Below are 20,110 nucleotides of genomic sequence, written 5' to 3' on the forward strand. Positions count from 1 at the left end.
ATACAAAGATAGATAAAAATAAAATAAAAATAAAAATAATTTTGAATTTAAAATAAAATTAAAATTAAAATAAAAAGATATGAATATATTTAAAATACAAGGTATAGGAGCTCTCGAATTTTAGAGGTTAGAAAGAATAATATGAATGAAGTTATATAAAAAAATTTTATATTATTAAAAATATATATAAAAAAATTTAAAATGTAAGTATATGGAATATTAGATTTTATTTAGTTTTAAAAAATTTATATAATACGAATATAAATAGTAATCCACATTCGGAGATTTTGAAAGAATTATTTTCAAACTACTTCTAATTAGTTTTTATGGTAGCCTTTTTTAATTTGTATACATTCACTTAGTCTTGTTTTCTATGATTTTTTTTTCTTGAATTATATTATTATATTTTAATATTATACTTAATATTATACTATATTATATTATTTTACAGTATATAATATAATATATAACAAACAAAAGTTGTCAATCAAAATTTATGATTATTCAATAATATGCAATGATAATAAACATTTAAAAAATTTTTTCTTTTTTTGAAATTTATATTTTTATAAAAGTATGTGCTTTTTTCAATAAATATATTATTAAAATATTATGTTTTAATAATAAAAAAAATTGTTTTGTATTTAATTTTATTATATTATACTAAAGATAATATATAAAATAATTTTATCAAGCAATATTTTATATTTACATTTACAGTGCTCAAAAATAAAAATTAAAAAATAAAAATTTTTATGAAAAATTTACTTTATTTATTATATTTAAATTTATTTAAACATTACAAAATAAAGAAATATGTTTATTTTCTAAATATTATAAAATAAAATAAAAAAAATATTTTAAATATATATTTTAAATATGTATTTTAAATTTGTGATATTTGAATATATATAGTTACTAAATAATGTTATAATAACGAATATTTTATAGGGATATAGTCATTCTTAAAATGAATAGAATTGAGAATTAAAAAAAGCAAAAATTAATACAATAAACAAGAAAATGATAAATTCATATGAGAAATATAACGTCGTTTATTAAAAACAGATATTAAAAAAAAAAATTTTTAATATATTAAACTATTTACTACTTAAAACATATTGCTAAATAAAAAATTAACATTTTAGAATTAGCAAAAATTCGAAATGTTTGATTTTTTAAAAATTGTTCGAATCACATCAATATTTGTAAGATTTTATTTAAATAAAACAAAGTATTATTAGACAAAAAATATTTTATGTAAAATTTTAATAATCTAGATGTAGCCTAATTTATATACATTTATGTGTATATGTATATATCAATTTATATAATGTAGATTTACTCATCTAATGTAATTTTTTTGGATTTATTAAGAATGGATTAGATAAAACTTTTATTAAGATTGGACTCGATAAAAAAGCGATCATCTGTTTATTAAATAAAATATAATAAATATTAGGTAAATTTTATAAAATGTTTCAATAAGAATGATTTTTCACAATTTTATGTTTTCATTATTAGGTAATTTAGTTTTCATTAATTTTATTATATTATATTAGATATGAAATTAATTAAAACAAATTTCTTGAATTATATATATATTTATATATATTTATATTCATTAAATCATTATATATATATATAATGATTTAATAATATATATATATATATATCATTTATTATCATTTATATATATCACATATATTTATATTCATATATTTATATTCATATATTCATATATTCAAAAGAATTAAATTCAAGATTTATTGATAATTTTAGTTTTGGCGATTTTGATTTACAGCAATAGTTAATATAGTATATATAATATAACTGAATAGTAACACAGTATAGTATTATCAGTTCGTTCGTGGTGATGTGTAATTATGTCTCGAGTGATATTTAATACATTAAATAATCGTAGGTCTATTGATAATATTAATTCAATTCAATATGATAAAATTAAAATTTGTTTTTGTTTAATAATATTTTTTAAAAATCTTTATAATAAATTCATTATATATATGTTAATAATAAAAATATATATATTATATTATAATTTATTGTAGTTCTTATGATAATTAATTCTAAATTATAAAATCGCAGAAATAATTATTAATATATTTTTTATATTATTAATTAAATAAGATAAATATAATTGTAATATATACTTATAATTATAAGATTTTATAAAAAGTATATTAAAATTCTTTATATTAAATATGTTATATATATGTTGTGTTCTTGTATAAAAAATATTATTTTATTATTAAATTTTCCAAAAATTAGTTAAATTTAATTTTATTATTATTTAATTAACTACAATAACATTAAAAATATACATACTCTTATCTAATATTATATTTAATTGTAATGAACTTTAGACTTATGATATACATATATATTCATTCATATAAACATATTTTTATATCATACATCAATTATATATATTTTTTATATTGCAATAAATTTTTTAATTATGTATATAAAAATATAAGTAGAAATATATTGTGATAATCAGACAGATTTTCTTTAAATTTTTACTGTTACATTTTTTTGTTATACTGATCTATTTATAATTATATAATTTGTCAAATTACACATGGTAAAGAAAATAATATGATGAAAAGATATAAATATATGATATATTTTTAAAAAATTCTATAAATATTTAAAATATATATGTATATAATATTAGTCAATATTAAGTATAATATTAATATTAATAATAATATAGTATAACTTAAGAATTCGTTTTTCAATTGAAAATTTTAAATAAAATGCATTAATTATTAATATTATTAATTTCTTATTTTCTTGATAGTACAGAAGTTTCAATGGATATTTCAAAGAGTTTATTCACAAGAAAAATTTCCAAAAATTACAACTCATTATACTATTGTACCAAGAGAATTAGATCAAAGATGGAAAGGTATATGATGATATGATTTATAAATATGAAATTAAATATAATAAATATAAATTATTTATTAATAATGAGTTATTAATAATGGATTATAAAACTGAAATATTAAATGATTTATAGATGTAAATATGGAAAGATATATAGATGAAACTGATATTTTAATTGTGGGAGGTGGTCCAGCAGGATTATCTGCTGCAATTCAAATACGTAAATTAGCAGAAAAATATGGAAAAGATCTAAAAGTTACAGTTGTTGAAAAAGCTCCTACTATTGGTGGTCATATTCTTAGTGGAGCTTGTTTAGATCCAATAGCTTTAAATGAATTATTTCCTAATTGGAAAGAATTAGGTGCTCCATTAAATACTCCTGTCACAGAAGATAAATTTGCATTTCTTACTGAAAAGAATAGATTATCAATACCTATTTTAAAAGGAATGCCAATGTATAATCATGGGAACTATATAGTTAGGTAATAAATTATGAATAAAATATTAATGTAATAAAATCATAATAATTAATATAATAAAATTAATCTTAATAATCTTCAAGATGTTTTTTTTTAATTATTTTTTTTCAGATTAGGTCATATTGTAAGTTGGCTTGGAGAACAAGCTGAAGCTATGGGTGTAGAAATATATCCTGGATATGCTGCAGCAGAAGTACTTTATCATGAAGATGGATCTGTTAAAGGAATAGCTACGAATGATGTTGGTATCGCTAAAGATGGATCACCAAAAGATACTTTTGAACGTGGAATGGAATTACATGCAAAATGTACCATTTTTGCAGAAGGATGTCATGGTCATCTTACAAAACAAATTTCAAAGAAATTAAATCTCAGAAAAGATTGTGAACCACAAACTTATGCTATAGGATTAAAAGAAGTAATTTGTATTAAATTAAATTTTTTTTGCATTTTAATATAGTTTGAAAAATATAAAATAAAAACGAATGTTATTAGATGTGGGAAATTGATCCAAAAAAACATAAACCTGGCACTGTTGAACATACTATTGGTTGGCCACTTAAAAAAGATACATATGGTGGTTCATTTTTATATTATCTTAATGAAGATACACCTCTTATTGCTATTGGTTTTGTTATTGGTTTGGATTATTCTAATCCTTATTTACATCCATTTAAAGAATTTCAAAGATTTAAACAACATCCAAGTATTAGGCCAATACTTGAAGGAGGGAAAAGGTAAAATTTGTGAATACTTGAAGGCAAAAATTTCAATTATATTAAATACCTAAAAAAATTCTTGTTGAATTCTTTAATTCTTTAATTAAAATATAGCAAGAATTATTCTGGATATCTAATTTTAATTTTAATATCTAATTTATGACAATAAATATTTAAATTCAAATTTTATATTTTTGCTTTCTATTTAGAATTGCATATGGTGCAAGAGCTTTGGTAGAAGGAGGTTTTCAATCTCTTCCTAAACTTCAATTTCCTGGTGGTTGTCTAATTGGTTGTACAGCAGGATTTCTCAATGTACCTAAAATCAAAGGAACACATAATGCTATGAAGAGTGGAATGCTTGCTGCAGAAAGTATAATCGAAGCTTTAATTGATGCAGAAAATAATCCTTCACCAACAAAAGGTTTAGAACCAAAAACTTATATTGAAAAAATACAAAATAGTTGGATTTATAAAGAGTTAAAAGCTGTAAGAAATATTAGGCCAAGTTTTCATACAAGATTTGGTCTCTATGGAGGTTTATTATATTCTGGATTTTCAATGTTAATTGGAGGAAGAGAGCCATGGACTTTATCACATGGAGGTACAATAATTGAATAACAAGATAAAAATTTAAACAAAAAGTAGAAATTAATATTAGCATTAACTTTTAGGCTCAGATTATACAAAATTAAAATCAGCTACTGTATGTACTCCAATAGAGTATCCAAAACCGGATAATGAAATATCTTTTGATTTATTATCATCTGTAGCACTTACTGGCACGAATCACGAAGCTGATCAACCTTCACATCTTACTTTAGCAGATGATACTATACCTGTAAAAAAAAATTTAGCTATATTTGCTGGACCAGAAGGTCGATTTTGTCCTGCTGGTAAATATTTATCCTATTATCTATTTATCCTATTAAATATATTTTATTTTATTATTATTATTATATTTATATAATATATATATATATATATATATATTTTGATAATATTATATATATTATAATATAATATAATAAAATAAATATTTCTATTGAAAGTTATGAATAATTCATTATATAAATATATTCATATTTAGTTTATTTTTATTAAAATTTATTTGATTAAATTTAAATTATTTCTCTAATATAATAATATTAAATAAATTTCTCGTATGATACAATATTACATACAATAATCAAAATTTTAATTTCTTAGAAAAAATTTTAAATTTATGTAATTTATTTTGGTTGTTTCATAAAATTTTTTATATTTATGGGAAAATATCTATAGATAAATTTTATGAAATATTTAAAAATTTATTGTCGCAATTGGAATCTTAGATTGAAAAGAATAAGATAATAAATATTAATAAAAATTTTTCCAATAAAAATTTTAATAATTATATGATTGTAAAATAAAAAATTTTTTTAATTCATATTCAATATTAAATTATAAAATAAAATATTAGGAAGATTTTTTCAAAAGTAAAGTTATAGAGATCAATATAATTGTTAATAATTTATTTATTAATAATTTTTAAAATTTTCTTATATGTTTTATAAGATATTATATCATTATTAAGAAAAAATATAAATATTTGACCATTTAATTATTTTTCTAACATAATAATTTGAGTCAATTACCATATTTTATATGAAATCAAGAAATATCAAAAAATATATGAACAAGATTATTATAATCTAATATAAAATATTAAATAAAATATTATAATATTTAAAAACAAAATTAATTCAATTTATATCATTTTTTCATTAAAAAAATTTTATTAATATTTTTTAATATTTTATATTTTCATAAAAATATTAGATTCAAAATAACTTAACAAAATAACTTAACAAGCTAGTACTTTTTGTAATTTTAATATATTAATTTATTTACATATAAAATGAAAAAATTATTATAATTAAAGAAGTTAATAATTTTGACAATAAATCAAATTATTAATTAAGTTTTTATTAAAAGTTTTTATTACATCATATAAGTTTTATATGAAAAGCTAGTAAATTGTTTTCAAGTAATTTAAAACAAAAATTTTGTTGCTATTGTTATAAAAAAGAAATATCAATATTTGCATTTAAGAATAATTGTTTGAAAAAATTGTTTGTCATAAACAAAAAATAATATCTTACATAATAAAAATTTAATAATATTGATTGAAAATCTTATATGAATTACAATTGAAAATAATATAAAATTATTATTGAAAAATTATTTAAAGAAATTCAATGTTCTAAATTTTTCAATATCCTATTCTATTTATATATATAATATAAATATTTATAAGAAATACTGGAAGATATATACAAAGAAAATTTAATATGAATTTTTAATTTATAAAAATTTACAAAAGAAAACAAAAGTATTTATGTTTTAATATATATGTATAATATATGTATAATATATGTATTAATATTTGGAATTTTGTGTGTAATATAAAATAGATAGAAAACTTAAAAAAGTAATGATTTTAAATCATACTTAAAGTATGATTCTAAAGATTATATATTAAATAAACATTGATAAAATTGATTGATAAACATAGAAATATTTGTTGAAGTCATAAATGTTTAATGTATATATAATTTTATTTTTGTCACATTCCATTTTCCATTTTATTACATTTAGTGCACAATTAAATTATTTATAGATAATTTGAAAAAAAAAATTTCAAAAAAACTTTTATATTTATTTTAATCTCTATATTCATTATTCGTTAAATTTTATATTTATTAATTTGTAGTTATGTTTTATAATTAATAGAAGTTTAGAATAATTTATTTATCAATTTTTTATTTATTACAGCAAAAATCTATATTAAATATAGATTATAAATATATTAATAATTTTTGATTTATGAAGATTTAGATTCACAATAAATATTTTTAAAATAAAATATATAAAATATATTTTGATAAATATATTTTGTTTTTTAATATAAAAATATATAATAATGATATAATAATATAAATAAATTTTAGGTGTATATGAATTTGTACCATTGGAATCTGGAAAAGGAGAAAGATTACAAATTAATGCTCAGAATTGTATTCATTGCAAAACTTGTGATATTAAGGATCCAAGCCAAAATATCAATTGGGTTGTACCAGAAGGTGGAGGTGGTCCAGCTTACAACGGAATGTAAAAATTAAATATTTTGTAATGATTTGATAAAATTTTTTTTAAATTTTAAAAAAAATTAGATAAGAAATTTTTGTATAAATTTATATATAATGTATATGATAAATATTTTTATACAGTTTTATATTTTTAAACAATGTTTGTAATTATAAATATGCAACAATGATTTTTTTTCTACAATATAATATTTTATTAAAAATTCAGTCTCAAATAAAACTTTGAAATAATTTCTTTAAATATTTTTACCAAATTATTGTTATATAAATTATTAATTTTTTAACAATTTTTATTAAATTTTATTTATGTTCAAATAAACACAAGAATGATATTACTGGAAATTAATGTATATGATATTTTTAAAATCCAGTAATTGAAGACAGTAATTATCAAAACTTGTAATATTCAATAATTGCGGTAAAGATTTTTTATATATTATTGATTAATATTTTTTTTATTTTTTAATGATTTCTCTAATAAAAAAATGAATGTAGAAAAATAGTTAATAATCTATTCTTTATAAATCTTAATATAAATAACATAAAAAAAAAATAAAAAATATTTTTCTTGAAATTATTCAAAATTATTAAAAAATTATTCAAAAAGATCTATCTGAAACTATTTAAAAATTTGTTATTAAATATATTGCTATAATATATTGTCATAATATTAATTTTTGGATTTAATATATTGATAAGAATATGCAAAAATGTTTGCATACTAGTATTTTTTCCTAATCAAATTCTTTTTTTTAGCAAGAAAGATGCGAGATTAATAAATTTCAAAAGTTTGGTTCATTATTTTAATTGTGCATAAAAATGATTTATTTGTTTTGACTATTCAAACATTTATATAATGCAATATATATGCATTTATAAAATACAATAAAATTTATTTTAAAATTTATTTATTTTTAAGATGATTTTTTTGTCATATATTTATTTACACAGAATATTTACAAAAATATTAAATATATTTGGAAAAATTGAATAGATATCAAAATGATGAAAAAAGTCATATACACATGTGTTTGATAAGATTTAATTAATAGATTATAAATGTTTACATTAAATAAAATGAGATGATATGATGATAAAATGAGATAAAAATGAGGTATTCATAAAAAAGACCAATTGTAATATATACACATTTTTTATACTGTGTGCATTAATTCGTTATTAATGTATAATATTCAATTTTTATTAATATATAACATTCAATTTCAACCATTATTCTTCTTTGATTCAATGATTTCAGTTCTTAGAAAGAAATTAAATGCAAATACAATACAGATAAAGATCTGATTCATTGATCTGTAGAATTCAAATTGATTTGTGATTTTTTGTATATGTGGAAGCTTGTATGAATATATTTAATCTTTCTAATCATATGAATAAGATGTTTTTTCTAACATAACATCATTTGGCATCTTACAATCGAATTTTGAAAATGTGTTTTGCTTATGATTTTTTTTTTTTGCTTCTATGAATTTCAGTAAATAAGTTGAAATTTATTATAATGATGAAAAAAGTCATATACACATGTGTTTGATAAGATTTAATTAATAGATTATAAATGTTTACATTAAATAAAATGAGATGATATGATGATAAAATGAGATAAAAATGAGATAAAAATGAGATATTATTTGGTATTTATTGAGATAAGTTTTTAATACATAACAAATTATATATATATATATAATTATATATATATTATATATAATATATAATTATATAATTAGATAATTATATTATTATATATATTATATAATTTTAATATAGTTATTCGTATCTATTACTATCTAAAACAATGTAAATTCTTTATCTTTTCTTTAAGAGATTTCGTTATAATAAATAATGATATGATATGATATTTTTTCGAATAAATATGATTATTTAGTTTAGCTGAGTGCTCTCACTTCCTACTATCTTAATCTAATGCAAATTCAAAATATTATAGTTTGTAAAAAAATTTTATAGGACATATATAAAATATAATAGATATAATAAGATGTATATATTATATACAGATATATATATATATATATATATATAGATGTGAATATTTTTTTTATTATGATGTCTAATTCATTTTTCAAAGTTCCATATTTTTATAAATATTTGTGTATTAATATATATATATTGTATATTAATATATATATTTATATAATATTAATATATATATATATATGTGTGTAATTATATATATTTATGGGATATCTTTTGAAGATTCTAAAAGTAAAAAAAACAATAAAAGTTGCTAACAAAAATATCAGTTAAAGTTTATTTATTAAGATATAAGTAATTAAAATTTGCATTGAATTTAAGATGATTTTTTTTCAAATTTGCAATTTGAATAAAGTAAGGTGGAGATAGATAGCTTAATTTAAACTTAGTAAACTCTGAGAGCAAACTTATTACTAAATTATTCATAACTTTGGCTCCTAGAATTAAATATCCAAAAGAATTGCACAAATATATTAATCTTTTTTAATATTTGCATGTAATTAAGAAATAGATGAATAAATGAAAATGAAATTAAATAATTTTATTTGGCAGAGAATGCATTAAGAAAACGAATTTAATTGAATTTGAATAAAAAATTAAATAATTTTTATATTTTTTTATTTAAAAACAATAAATTCAAAAATGAAAATTTTTATTTTTAACGATTTCAAAGTTTATTTATTAGTTTATTATTATTTATTATTATAGTTATATTTATTATAACTGAGTTAAAAATTTAAAAATGTGATAAAAAATCATACTAGTTTAAATGTTTAAATGTTCGACATGATATATATTATCCAAAAAAAAAAGCATAACTTATGATCGTTTTTTCCTTTAAATAGCATTATCGAATATCATAAATTGAAAGTGGTTAGATAGTAGTTAAAATAAAACAAATTGATGAAATAAATAATAAAAAAAATGCTATAAAAACTTTTAAGCTGAAAATTGATTTAAATAAATACAGCTTAAATAAACAGCTATATTTATATATTTATATATTTATATATATTTATATATATAGTTTATTCTATTGCAAATCTATTTTGTCACGAAATATTTACTGCTAACAACATGTTAATTTTTGAAATTTTTTTGTATCCGTCAATACATTATTTTCAAAAAATTTATCCACGTTATATTCTAATTATAGTTAGTTTCTATTTTTTTCTATTCTAGATTTTTTTCTATTCCTAAAAATAAAAAATATTTAATATTTAATTAAAAATAAAAATAAAAATATTTAATTTGATTACCAATTCTTGAATCTCCAAGTACTTTTTATCGGAACTTTTGTTTTATTGTATATTTTTAAAATACACGTTATTATGCATCTCACGAAATTTAAAACATTTTAGTATTTTTTTTTATTTTAATAAAATATAATTATTATTTTAAATAATATTAATATATATAATAATAATTTTAAACGAATGAAAATATTTGATATATATTTACTTTCAATGATTTAATATTATATTATGATTATTGTAAAAATTAATTTTTATATAATATAATATTGTATTAAAGAACAAATAGATTTATTGATTGATTTTCTATAGAATAATTCTTTTGATACATAAGAAATGATAAAATTTTTAATCTTTTGATATATATATATTAACATTAATATCAATGTTACTTATATGTTGCTTATATGTTTTGAAATTCTATTAAATATTTTCCTAATTTTTATAGTTATTTGCATGTATAACTTTGATTAAAAATAATTTATATATTATAATATAATCGTTTACATTCGATATGCAATTAATATACAATTAGAAATAAAACTAAAACTAGAGATATTGCGAAATAAGATTGTATTCTATATTGCTATAATTATAAAAAAGAACAAGAAATTATTCTTCTTTCTTAAAGCAAAACAATTATTGGTAATAAGTCGTTTTATCTTTATCTTGTCTATCTTAGGATTATTTGTGTAATAATACTTTTTATTCATTTGCTCGATAACCACATTGAGAAGAGTTTAGTACACAATGAGCATTCGATTGTGCAACTACGTTAAAGAGATTCGTCTATGCCCAAGATATATTTTATTTGAATTATGATTATTCTGACATTATTTGAGAAATAATTTAATATTTTTTGATATTTGTAATTAAAACAAAAATAATTAATCACAAAACGACAAAAAAAGAATTGTCACTTTGTAATTATATTGTTCAACAAATTTTAATTTTCTTTTCGATTTTTTAACCTTCGAGAATATTTCTTATACGAATTTGATGAATACAAATTTGCAAATCATTTTTTAAAATCGATAATTTTTGAAAAATCATTTTAAAATAATGTTATTATTTTTTTTCTATTAATTTTTCTATTTTGGATATTAATATTTTATGTTTTTATAATAATAATTATTTTCTTAAATTGATTTTGTGAATTCTTACAGAAATAATATTTAAATAATTATTATAATTTATAAATATAATATCAAAATATATTTAAGTAATATTTAAATATATTTAAATAATGATCAAAGATACCCAAAACATTTTATTTATTATTTAAAAAATTAATTTAAAAAACATCATGTAATAGACTTTTTTTTATCAAGGAAAGCATATCAAATCAATTTGATTAAAAAATTGAAAAAATTTTAATATTGAAGCGAAATAAACAAAATACGCAGTGGTAATAATAGTTTATTGTGCCGCTTAGTATAATGGAATATCAAAGCAACCATCATTGAATATTACTATTTCCATTACATGTTTTGTTAAATTATATTGCTTTTATATTAAAATCTCTATTTATTCTTGAAAAATGGATGAATATAGAAGGTTTTTCTTTAAGAAATAATGAAAAAAGAAATAATATTGAATCAGGTAAACGAATAAATAAAAATTTAAACTGAAATTTATTTTTATTCAAAAGCAATGATAAAAATGAACCAAGAAATAAGAAATTTTTGAACAAATATTTTTTTATCCAAAAATGTGATGAATATTGAATTTATATATATAAATGTTTGGCGAATATATATAAATGTTTATGATCTAGTAATTCTCTAATTATTTATAACTATTATTGTAAAAACATAAAAAAGTTTCAAGATTAAAATATTGTTTTTTTAAATTGATTTTTTTAAAAACTATATATTCTGGAAAAAAAAATAATTTGCAGATGCATATTCAGCATATTAAAATCTATAAGAAATATTTTTGAAAATTAAGACAAAATTAAACATATTGAATATTATTATTATTATATTAATATTAAGTAAAAAACGATTTTGGTGTTTTTCATAGTACATTTATATATTATTATGATTACAGTAATATTAGCATTTTATCATAATTATTTGAACAAAAATTGTAAATTTTATCAATAATTTCAAAAATTATGATCAATCGTCCATTGGAATATAGTTTGCGTATATTTGGTATTTGGCCAGATTCTCCGTAAAATTAAAAATTATTATTTGGATAATAATATTGCCAACATTTCTAGTATTTCAATATTGGTATTGTATTACTCATATTTAATAAATTAAGTTTAATTGACCTATTAGATGGATTAAGTCTTACTTTATCAAATACACTTGTTTTCATTAAGTTAATTGTTATTTGGTTTCACAAACGGTAAGATATAGATATCATATTGTTATTTATAATATAATTTTTTTTATTATTAAATAAAGAATTAGAATGAAAGTATTTTAAATAAAATATTATTGAAATTATGTTAAATAGGCTTTATAATAGTCAATTTATACTCAAATTATAAACAAATTAAATTCTTTTTCTTTAATTTTTTTTCTTCCTTCTTTAGAATTTAATATTATACTCTATATACATATACATATAACGTATATACATATATATATATATATATATATATATATATAAACTAATCAATAATAGATAATCCATTATTAAATTAAATCTTTTTTTTAGCGAAAAAATAAATTTTATGAAAATTAATTTCCAGTCACCATTTTATTTATATTTCTGTACAGATTAAATCGGAAATACATATTTCTAAAACATTTTTTTTAAAAATATAATATTTTATTCTTGAAATGTTAATGCAATATTTTCTTTTATGAAACTAAATTAAATTAGTTTTTATTTCATATATTTGAGTTATATATTGAGTATATATATATACATATATATACATATACATATACTTACATCTATTCTTTTTAGAATTTAATATCGAAAAAATTAATATAAATTCAATCTATTTTACTATTTTTTTCTTATAAAATTAAAAAAATTTTGCTGATTTAACATTACTTTCAATTTTCAGATATATATATATCTGAAATTAAATAATTAATATTATAAAATATTGAACTTATTAAAAAAAAATATCATTTTAAAGATTTAATTGAATATATATATATATATATATATAAAATTAGAAATTTTTGAAACTTATGAAAAAATAAATTAGAAAATTAATAAATTAATTTCATTTGTTTCTAATATATTAAATAGATTGTATTTTTTTTTTTAAATTGATATAATTTTTATATTTGATTTATTATTTGAAATCGAAGAAAAAATAGAAAACAGAAAATTGTCATTAAAGTTGATTGTTATTGATTTATCTATTATTAATTATTATTATTATTAATTAAGTTTACGTAGACCTCGAATTTTTTAATTATTAAATTATTAATTTTGTGAATTTCAATATAAATCAAATTCTATGCACATAAGTTAAATTTTTCAAAAATGAAATATTAATTAAAATTATTTCTAAGATATAAATGTGGCAATATAATATTTAATAAAATTGAATTTTTAGAAAATTCAAATGTTTTTTATATTCAGTTTAAAGAAAATATTATTTTTGAACAGTTTTCAACGTTTTATAAAATTCTGATGTCTATGAAGGAAGACTTGAATAATAATTATTCTGCTATTGAAAATAAACGAATAATAACGGATAAATTCATATTATCTTCTCGTATTTCAAATTTCTTAATCAGTTATTTCGCGATTTTTCCTATATTCAGGAATATTTCTTTAATAATATTTGACGAAGATCAAGGGAAGTTTTTAATTAGAATAGAATTTCCATTTATAGTCACAATTTTTCCACGTTATGAAATTATTCTGATTACACAATTTATATTTGAATCATTTATATTTATGGTGCGGCTACATCAATAGCATTAATTGCAGCATTAGTAAGTAATTTTTTTTGATCATGTATGAAGAAGTTATTAGTATAACAAAATTTAATATTGTATTTAATTATTTAAATCCTTAAATGTTTATTAATTAATTATTTATTGTCAAATAATTAATTATTTATGCATTTAATGAATTTTTAAGAATTTTTAAGAATTTTAAAAGAATTTTAAAAACTATTCCTTTTCTAATTTAAATTTCATGACATATTACATTGTACGTCAAAACATTCAATACTAATTTTAATTTTCAAACATTTTATAATTAAATGATAATAAGATCTTTTATTGTTTTTTTTTCAAATATACTATTATAACTTTTTAAAACAATATTTAAACACGCTTATTTTTAATTTTTCTTTTTAATTTGAAAAAACATCTTTTAAGATTTTTGATACACTTAAATAATAAATTAAAAAAATAAATTAATTCCAGTTATAACATACCAATCAAATATTTTTAATTTTTTTTTAAATTAACTAATATTTACATTACAATTTCTGGATTTAAGCTATTTATGAAAATAATTAAAAATGAAATTAGAAATATACAAATTACATATAAAACAAATATAAAACTCTTTAAACTTTTTAAAAATTAAAAAATTTGAAAAAATATTTGTAATTTCACTATCAATAAGAAATTAATATAATTAATATTTAGATATTACTTAATTTATACATTAAAATAAAGATATGAGACAAATAAATATGAACAAATACAAATAATTATGTAATAAAATGTTATTACATTTAATATCTTACTTAATACTTACTTAAATTTGCTGTTTTTATAAATAAAACTTCAAGAATAGTATATTGATGATTTATTAGTATATATATATAATAAAAATTTTATCTACTTTTTCTATATATATTAAAAAATCCTTTATAAAAATACTTTGATATGATATATTTATATTTTATACTTTATTTCATTTTTAATTGTCAAATATCTAATAAATTTAATAGACAATAATAGTTAATAAATTTTGATAGACACAATTTGATATTAAATAAAAAAAACATTGAATATAAAAACATAAAAAATAAATATAATAAGAATTATTATATAAAAGGAATTAAGATATTTATATATTTATATTTATGTGTATATGTAAATTACTTATAGTTAGTTAAAAATTTTAAATGGATAGATAATTTATATATATATAAATGTACTTATAAAATATAATATTTTTCATTTTGAAAATTTGCTTTTTTAGATACTATATGTTGGTAGTCAAATTGATTTATTTTGTTAAAACTTAACTTTTCATAGTTATAAGAAAAGAGAATCTCAAGATATAATAAAGAATATTATTGTGAGACATCAAAAAATTATACAACTTTCAAAAAATATCGAAACAATCTTTACTTATATATCTCTATTGTATCAAATATGTTGGTAATTTGCTTTATAAGTTTTGTATGATCAATTTGTATCAAATATGTTGGTAATTTGCTTTATAAGTTTTGTTCTGACAATTGTGAGTATTCAATAAATTATTATATATTTAATAGATAATTATAATATAGATAATATAACAGTATAGATGATAGATAATTATATAATAAAATAGAAATAGTGAAATTGATTCATTTTTTTTACTTATAAGAGTCTTTGCATACGGAACAAACAATTGTATTAATAATGAAATGTCTTCCCTATTACATTGCTGTTAATTGCGAAGCATTTATTTTGTGTTATACCGGAGAATACATTACTTCTAAGGTGAAAAAAAAAAAAATATATATATAAATATATAAAATAAAATAATAAAAAATATAATATTTTAATGATATCTTTTTTTTAGAGTGAAAATATTAATAAAGCTATATATAATTTTCTTTGGTACGACTTAAAACCTCGAGATGTTCGTATTATACTAAAGATAATCTTACGATCACAAAAACAATTAATGCTCACAGCGGGAAAATTTATTTGTCTTTCTCTAGAGGCATTTGCTAACGTAAGAGAATTAAATTTATTATCGAATAAATAAATGTAAATTAAAAGTATTCTATTTTTTATCATTTTTATATATATGTTTTTAATTTATTTCGTATAATTTTTCATTTTTTGATTTTTATATAATTACGATAAATATAAATTTTTAGATGTTAAAAGCTTCTGCTTCATATGTATCTGCTCTATATGCAAGATACTGAATTTTTAAGAAATCATTTTAATATGTTGCGAATTTTTTATTAAAATATGGATAATTTTGATGAATATGTAGTAAAATGTATTAAATTTAATTATTTGTAGTTATAGTATATTATATATTGTTATAGTATATTATATTATAGTATATATTGTAGTAAATAAGAAAAATTAGAAAATTTGAATGCAATAATGTAATATTATATTATTTTTTAATCCTCCAATTTTAATGATTTGAAAACTAATGGAATGGTTAATAAAAAAAATAAAATAGTATACATATATTGAATGTTAATATATTCACAAGAAATTTTTGGAGGTTATATTCTAAATATCAAAAAAAAACTTAAAAATTAATATATAAAAATACTGTTTTATTTATTACGTTATAAAAAGGATTTATTAGATGAAGCGAGGCGGAAATAATAATTAAATTTAATAGAAATAAATTCATTTTATTTCTATTTAACGCAAATTTCAATGTAAATTTCATTATTATTACTTGTAATATAATAAGTAATTGTAAGTATAATATAATAAGTAAGCATTAATCAACATTTTGTATATTAACTTTTATATTTAAAGATATCGCACGAATATGTTATATTAAAATAGTAGCTTCAAAATGAAGCAATAAAATATAAATACTTATTAATAAAAAATCTGAATTCTGAATGTTTTTTAAAGAGTTATAAAATAAAAAGTGTAGATAAATTTTTATAAAGTTTCAAATTTATAAAATATAATAAAAATATATTATAATTATATCATTATATATTATATTCTATAAAATACAAAATTATTTACATCTTTGTTAATAATACAATTTTAATTATTTAATATTATAATACCAAATAATATACAGATATGGTTAATATATTCATAGAACCATTTTAGGTATTAAAGTTGATGCAGTTCTAGGACGTATTAACCAATTAAATTTAATTAGAAAACGACCAAGAATTTTTTTTGGTCAATGCTCAGAAATTTGTGGAATAAATCATAGATTTATACCAATTATAATTGAATCAACTTCATTTAACTTTTTCTTAAATTGAGTAAAAGATTGATATCAAAGATCAAAAGAAATTATAAGCTAAATATAAAAATTAAATAGCAAAATATTGGTTGAGGCTTATATATTAATTAAATATATATATTTAATTGAAATTCGTATTAGATGAAGCAAAGCATGAAACAATTTTATTTTGTATCAAACTTCATGTTATTTTTTCACAATTAAAATCTTATATTTGTGCAAATTTTTCAAAAAAATGTGCAAATTTTGTTTCATTTATGCTTATTTATTTATTTAAATCAATTTTATTATCTATACTATGATCAATTCTTATTTATTTAATTTTATTATTTTATATTAATTCATTACATTTATTATTTTTATAAATATAAATTTTTGTAAATTTTTTATAAATATAAAAAAAATATATTATTGTTAATGTAATTTATAATGTAATTTTTTAAATATAAACAAATATCTTAAATCAAAATTTTCGATATTTTTTTATTAAAAATTTTTTTAAAAAAAATTCATAATATATATTTTTATCTAATGTTTATAAAATAATAATTTTTATATTTCAAATTGATTTATATTTTAAATATAACTAAAATGATTTTAAAAACTATTCTAAAAAATATAATAATTAAATATCAAAAATAATTAAAATTAATTAAAAAAAAAGTTTCTCAAGTTACAGTTATCATAATTATATTTTACATTATATGTTCAAAAAAATCTGTCTCAATTTAGATAAGCCAATCTAGATAAATCTTGTTTTGATTGATTTTTAATGTTATTATTAATAATTAATATACAGCTTTATAATGTTAATGTATATAACTTCATAATGTTCTAGTCTTTTCAGAAAAAATAGCCTTAATAACAATAGTATAAATATAATGTAATTTTGATTAATTTTCATTAATCATTTTCATTATTTATTTATTTTCATTTTTGAAAATCATTTTCATTATATAAGAGATAAAGACAAATATAATAAGCAATTATATATTTATTTTATAGATATATATATTTATTTTATATTTATTTTATAGATATATTTAAAAATAATTATATTAAAAATTGTTTAAACGTTACTTTTATGAAATGGTATTTATTGAATAAAATATATAAAAACAAATTTGATTTATTTAAAATCGTGACTATAATGATACTATTCAAGAAACTATTTAAATATTTTTCGCTATGAATGAATAATCCAGAATGTATATCCAAAGTGAAAAGTCTAAATTCGCTTTTATAATGGAGAAAAAGATGATCAGATTTAATTCAAATAATTAAATAATTTATATCTGCATAAAAAAATTTTTAATAGATTGTTGATTAATTTTTATTAATTTAATTGACATAACATTTAAATAAATAAATGTTTAGAATTGGTATGCATATGCGTATGTGAAATGAAAATTTTTATAGAAACAATTATAATTAAAAAATTATAACTAGAGAATTCTCTAGAAAATATTGTTGCTCTATACATATTAAAATTCTTAATTTTAAAGACCTAAGAATATTTTCTTCGATGAAAGTTTAATTCTAAATTTTAATTAAATTGAAAAAAAAAATTTCGCTTATAATAATAAAGTTAATAATTATATAAAGTAAATAATAAAAATAATTTTTATAAATCTTTACATTTTATTTTTTTATTTATAAATATTTAAAAAATTAATATGAAATAATTTGTGTTTTATAAATCTTCAATATTTAAATAATAATAGAATATGAATTCATTTTAATGTAATGAATAATTTTGACATATAAAATTTATTAAAAAAGTAAGAGTTAAACAAATATATTTTATAATGAAATAAATGTATTGAATCACAATGAGAAATATATTTATAATTTTATTTCTTTTTTTCAAGAAAATAAGTATATGTTTGTCTTTACTTCTATCTGTCTTCACTGGGAAATCTGTCTGCATTTTTAATATAAATAGTTCGTAATAATGTTTGGAGAAATCAATGTAAAGGAAACTCTCCTGTATTCTTTGCATTTTTTTTGTTCATTCAGTAATCGCTGATATTAGTAGTACATTGAGTATTAGTTTCTTTATAATAGAGGTAATTACGTTCGATCAATAAACATTTCTAAAGATTGTTTTAGTTATACGTGCTTTAAAAGTTTTATCTTTATCTCCAGTATGCTAGTTTTCAATATGCAGTGATCGCTTGATTGTGATTTGTCACAATATTCTGAAGGATATTTTGATATATATCGGTAACTATATATATTTTTTCTAGTATTAAAAACTTTAAAAAATGAATATTTTTTATTCATTGTATTTATATTTTTTATTCATTATATTTATTCATTGTTATTCATATTTTTATTCATATATGATACAACTTAGCAATAATATAATTTTTTAAATAAAATTTAATTTTCTTTTTTTAAATATTTACATTTATTTTTAAATATATATATTAAATTTTTTAATAAAAAACAATATA

At 16.8% G+C, this 20,110-nt stretch overlaps 2 protein-coding genes across 2 annotated transcripts; both read left to right on the top strand.

Moving 5' to 3' along the window:
* The first annotated feature begins 1,817 nt into the window (after positions 1–1,817).
* LOC122719277 (electron transfer flavoprotein-ubiquinone oxidoreductase, mitochondrial) lies at positions 1,818–7,383 on the top strand. Its single transcript, XM_043944942.1, has 8 exons — positions 1,818–1,920; positions 2,825–2,932; positions 3,047–3,395; positions 3,504–3,810; positions 3,888–4,129; positions 4,321–4,715; positions 4,786–5,007; positions 7,105–7,383. The coding sequence occupies exons 1-8, from the start codon at positions 1,887–1,889 to the stop codon at positions 7,266–7,268; spliced, it is 1,821 nt and encodes a 606-aa protein (XP_043800877.1). The 5' UTR covers positions 1,818–1,886; the 3' UTR covers positions 7,269–7,383.
* Positions 7,384–12,642: 5,259 nt separating this feature from the next.
* On the top strand, positions 12,643–16,617 carry LOC122719262 (odorant receptor 4-like). Its single transcript, XM_043944929.1, has 6 exons — positions 12,643–12,701; positions 15,728–15,853; positions 15,920–15,939; positions 16,065–16,180; positions 16,263–16,418; positions 16,567–16,617. The coding sequence occupies exons 1-6, from the start codon at positions 12,643–12,645 to the stop codon at positions 16,615–16,617; spliced, it is 528 nt and encodes a 175-aa protein (XP_043800864.1).
* The last annotated feature ends 3,493 nt before the right edge of the window (positions 16,618–20,110 follow it).

The sequence above is a fragment of the Apis laboriosa genome, unplaced genomic scaffold (genome assembly GCF_014066325.1).
Source record: "Apis laboriosa isolate Shangri-la unplaced genomic scaffold, ASM1406632v1 scaffold71_cov137, whole genome shotgun sequence".
Classification (NCBI taxonomy): Eukaryota; Metazoa; Arthropoda; class Insecta; order Hymenoptera; family Apidae; genus Apis; species Apis laboriosa.

Excerpts from the sequence above, each read along its gene's own strand:
- LOC122719262 (XM_043944929.1), top strand. The coding sequence starts at position 12,643 with ATGATCAATCGTCCATTGGAATATAGTTTGCGTATATTTGGTATTTGG. Across the intron at positions 12,702-15,727 it reads GGTATTTGGCCAGATTCTCC|TTATAAGAAAAGAGAATCTC; the intron begins GTAAAATTAAAA and ends AACTTTTCATAG. Across the intron at positions 16,419-16,566 it reads CTCTAGAGGCATTTGCTAAC|ATGTTAAAAGCTTCTGCTTC; the intron begins GTAAGAGAATTA and ends ATAAATTTTTAG.
- LOC122719277 (XM_043944942.1), top strand. The coding sequence starts at position 1,887 with ATGTCTCGAGTGATATTTAATACATTAAATAATC. Across the intron at positions 3,811-3,887 it reads ATGCTATAGGATTAAAAGAA|ATGTGGGAAATTGATCCAAA; the intron begins GTAATTTGTATT and ends GAATGTTATTAG. Across the intron at positions 5,008-7,104 it reads AGGTCGATTTTGTCCTGCTG|GTGTATATGAATTTGTACCA; the intron begins GTAAATATTTAT and ends AATAAATTTTAG.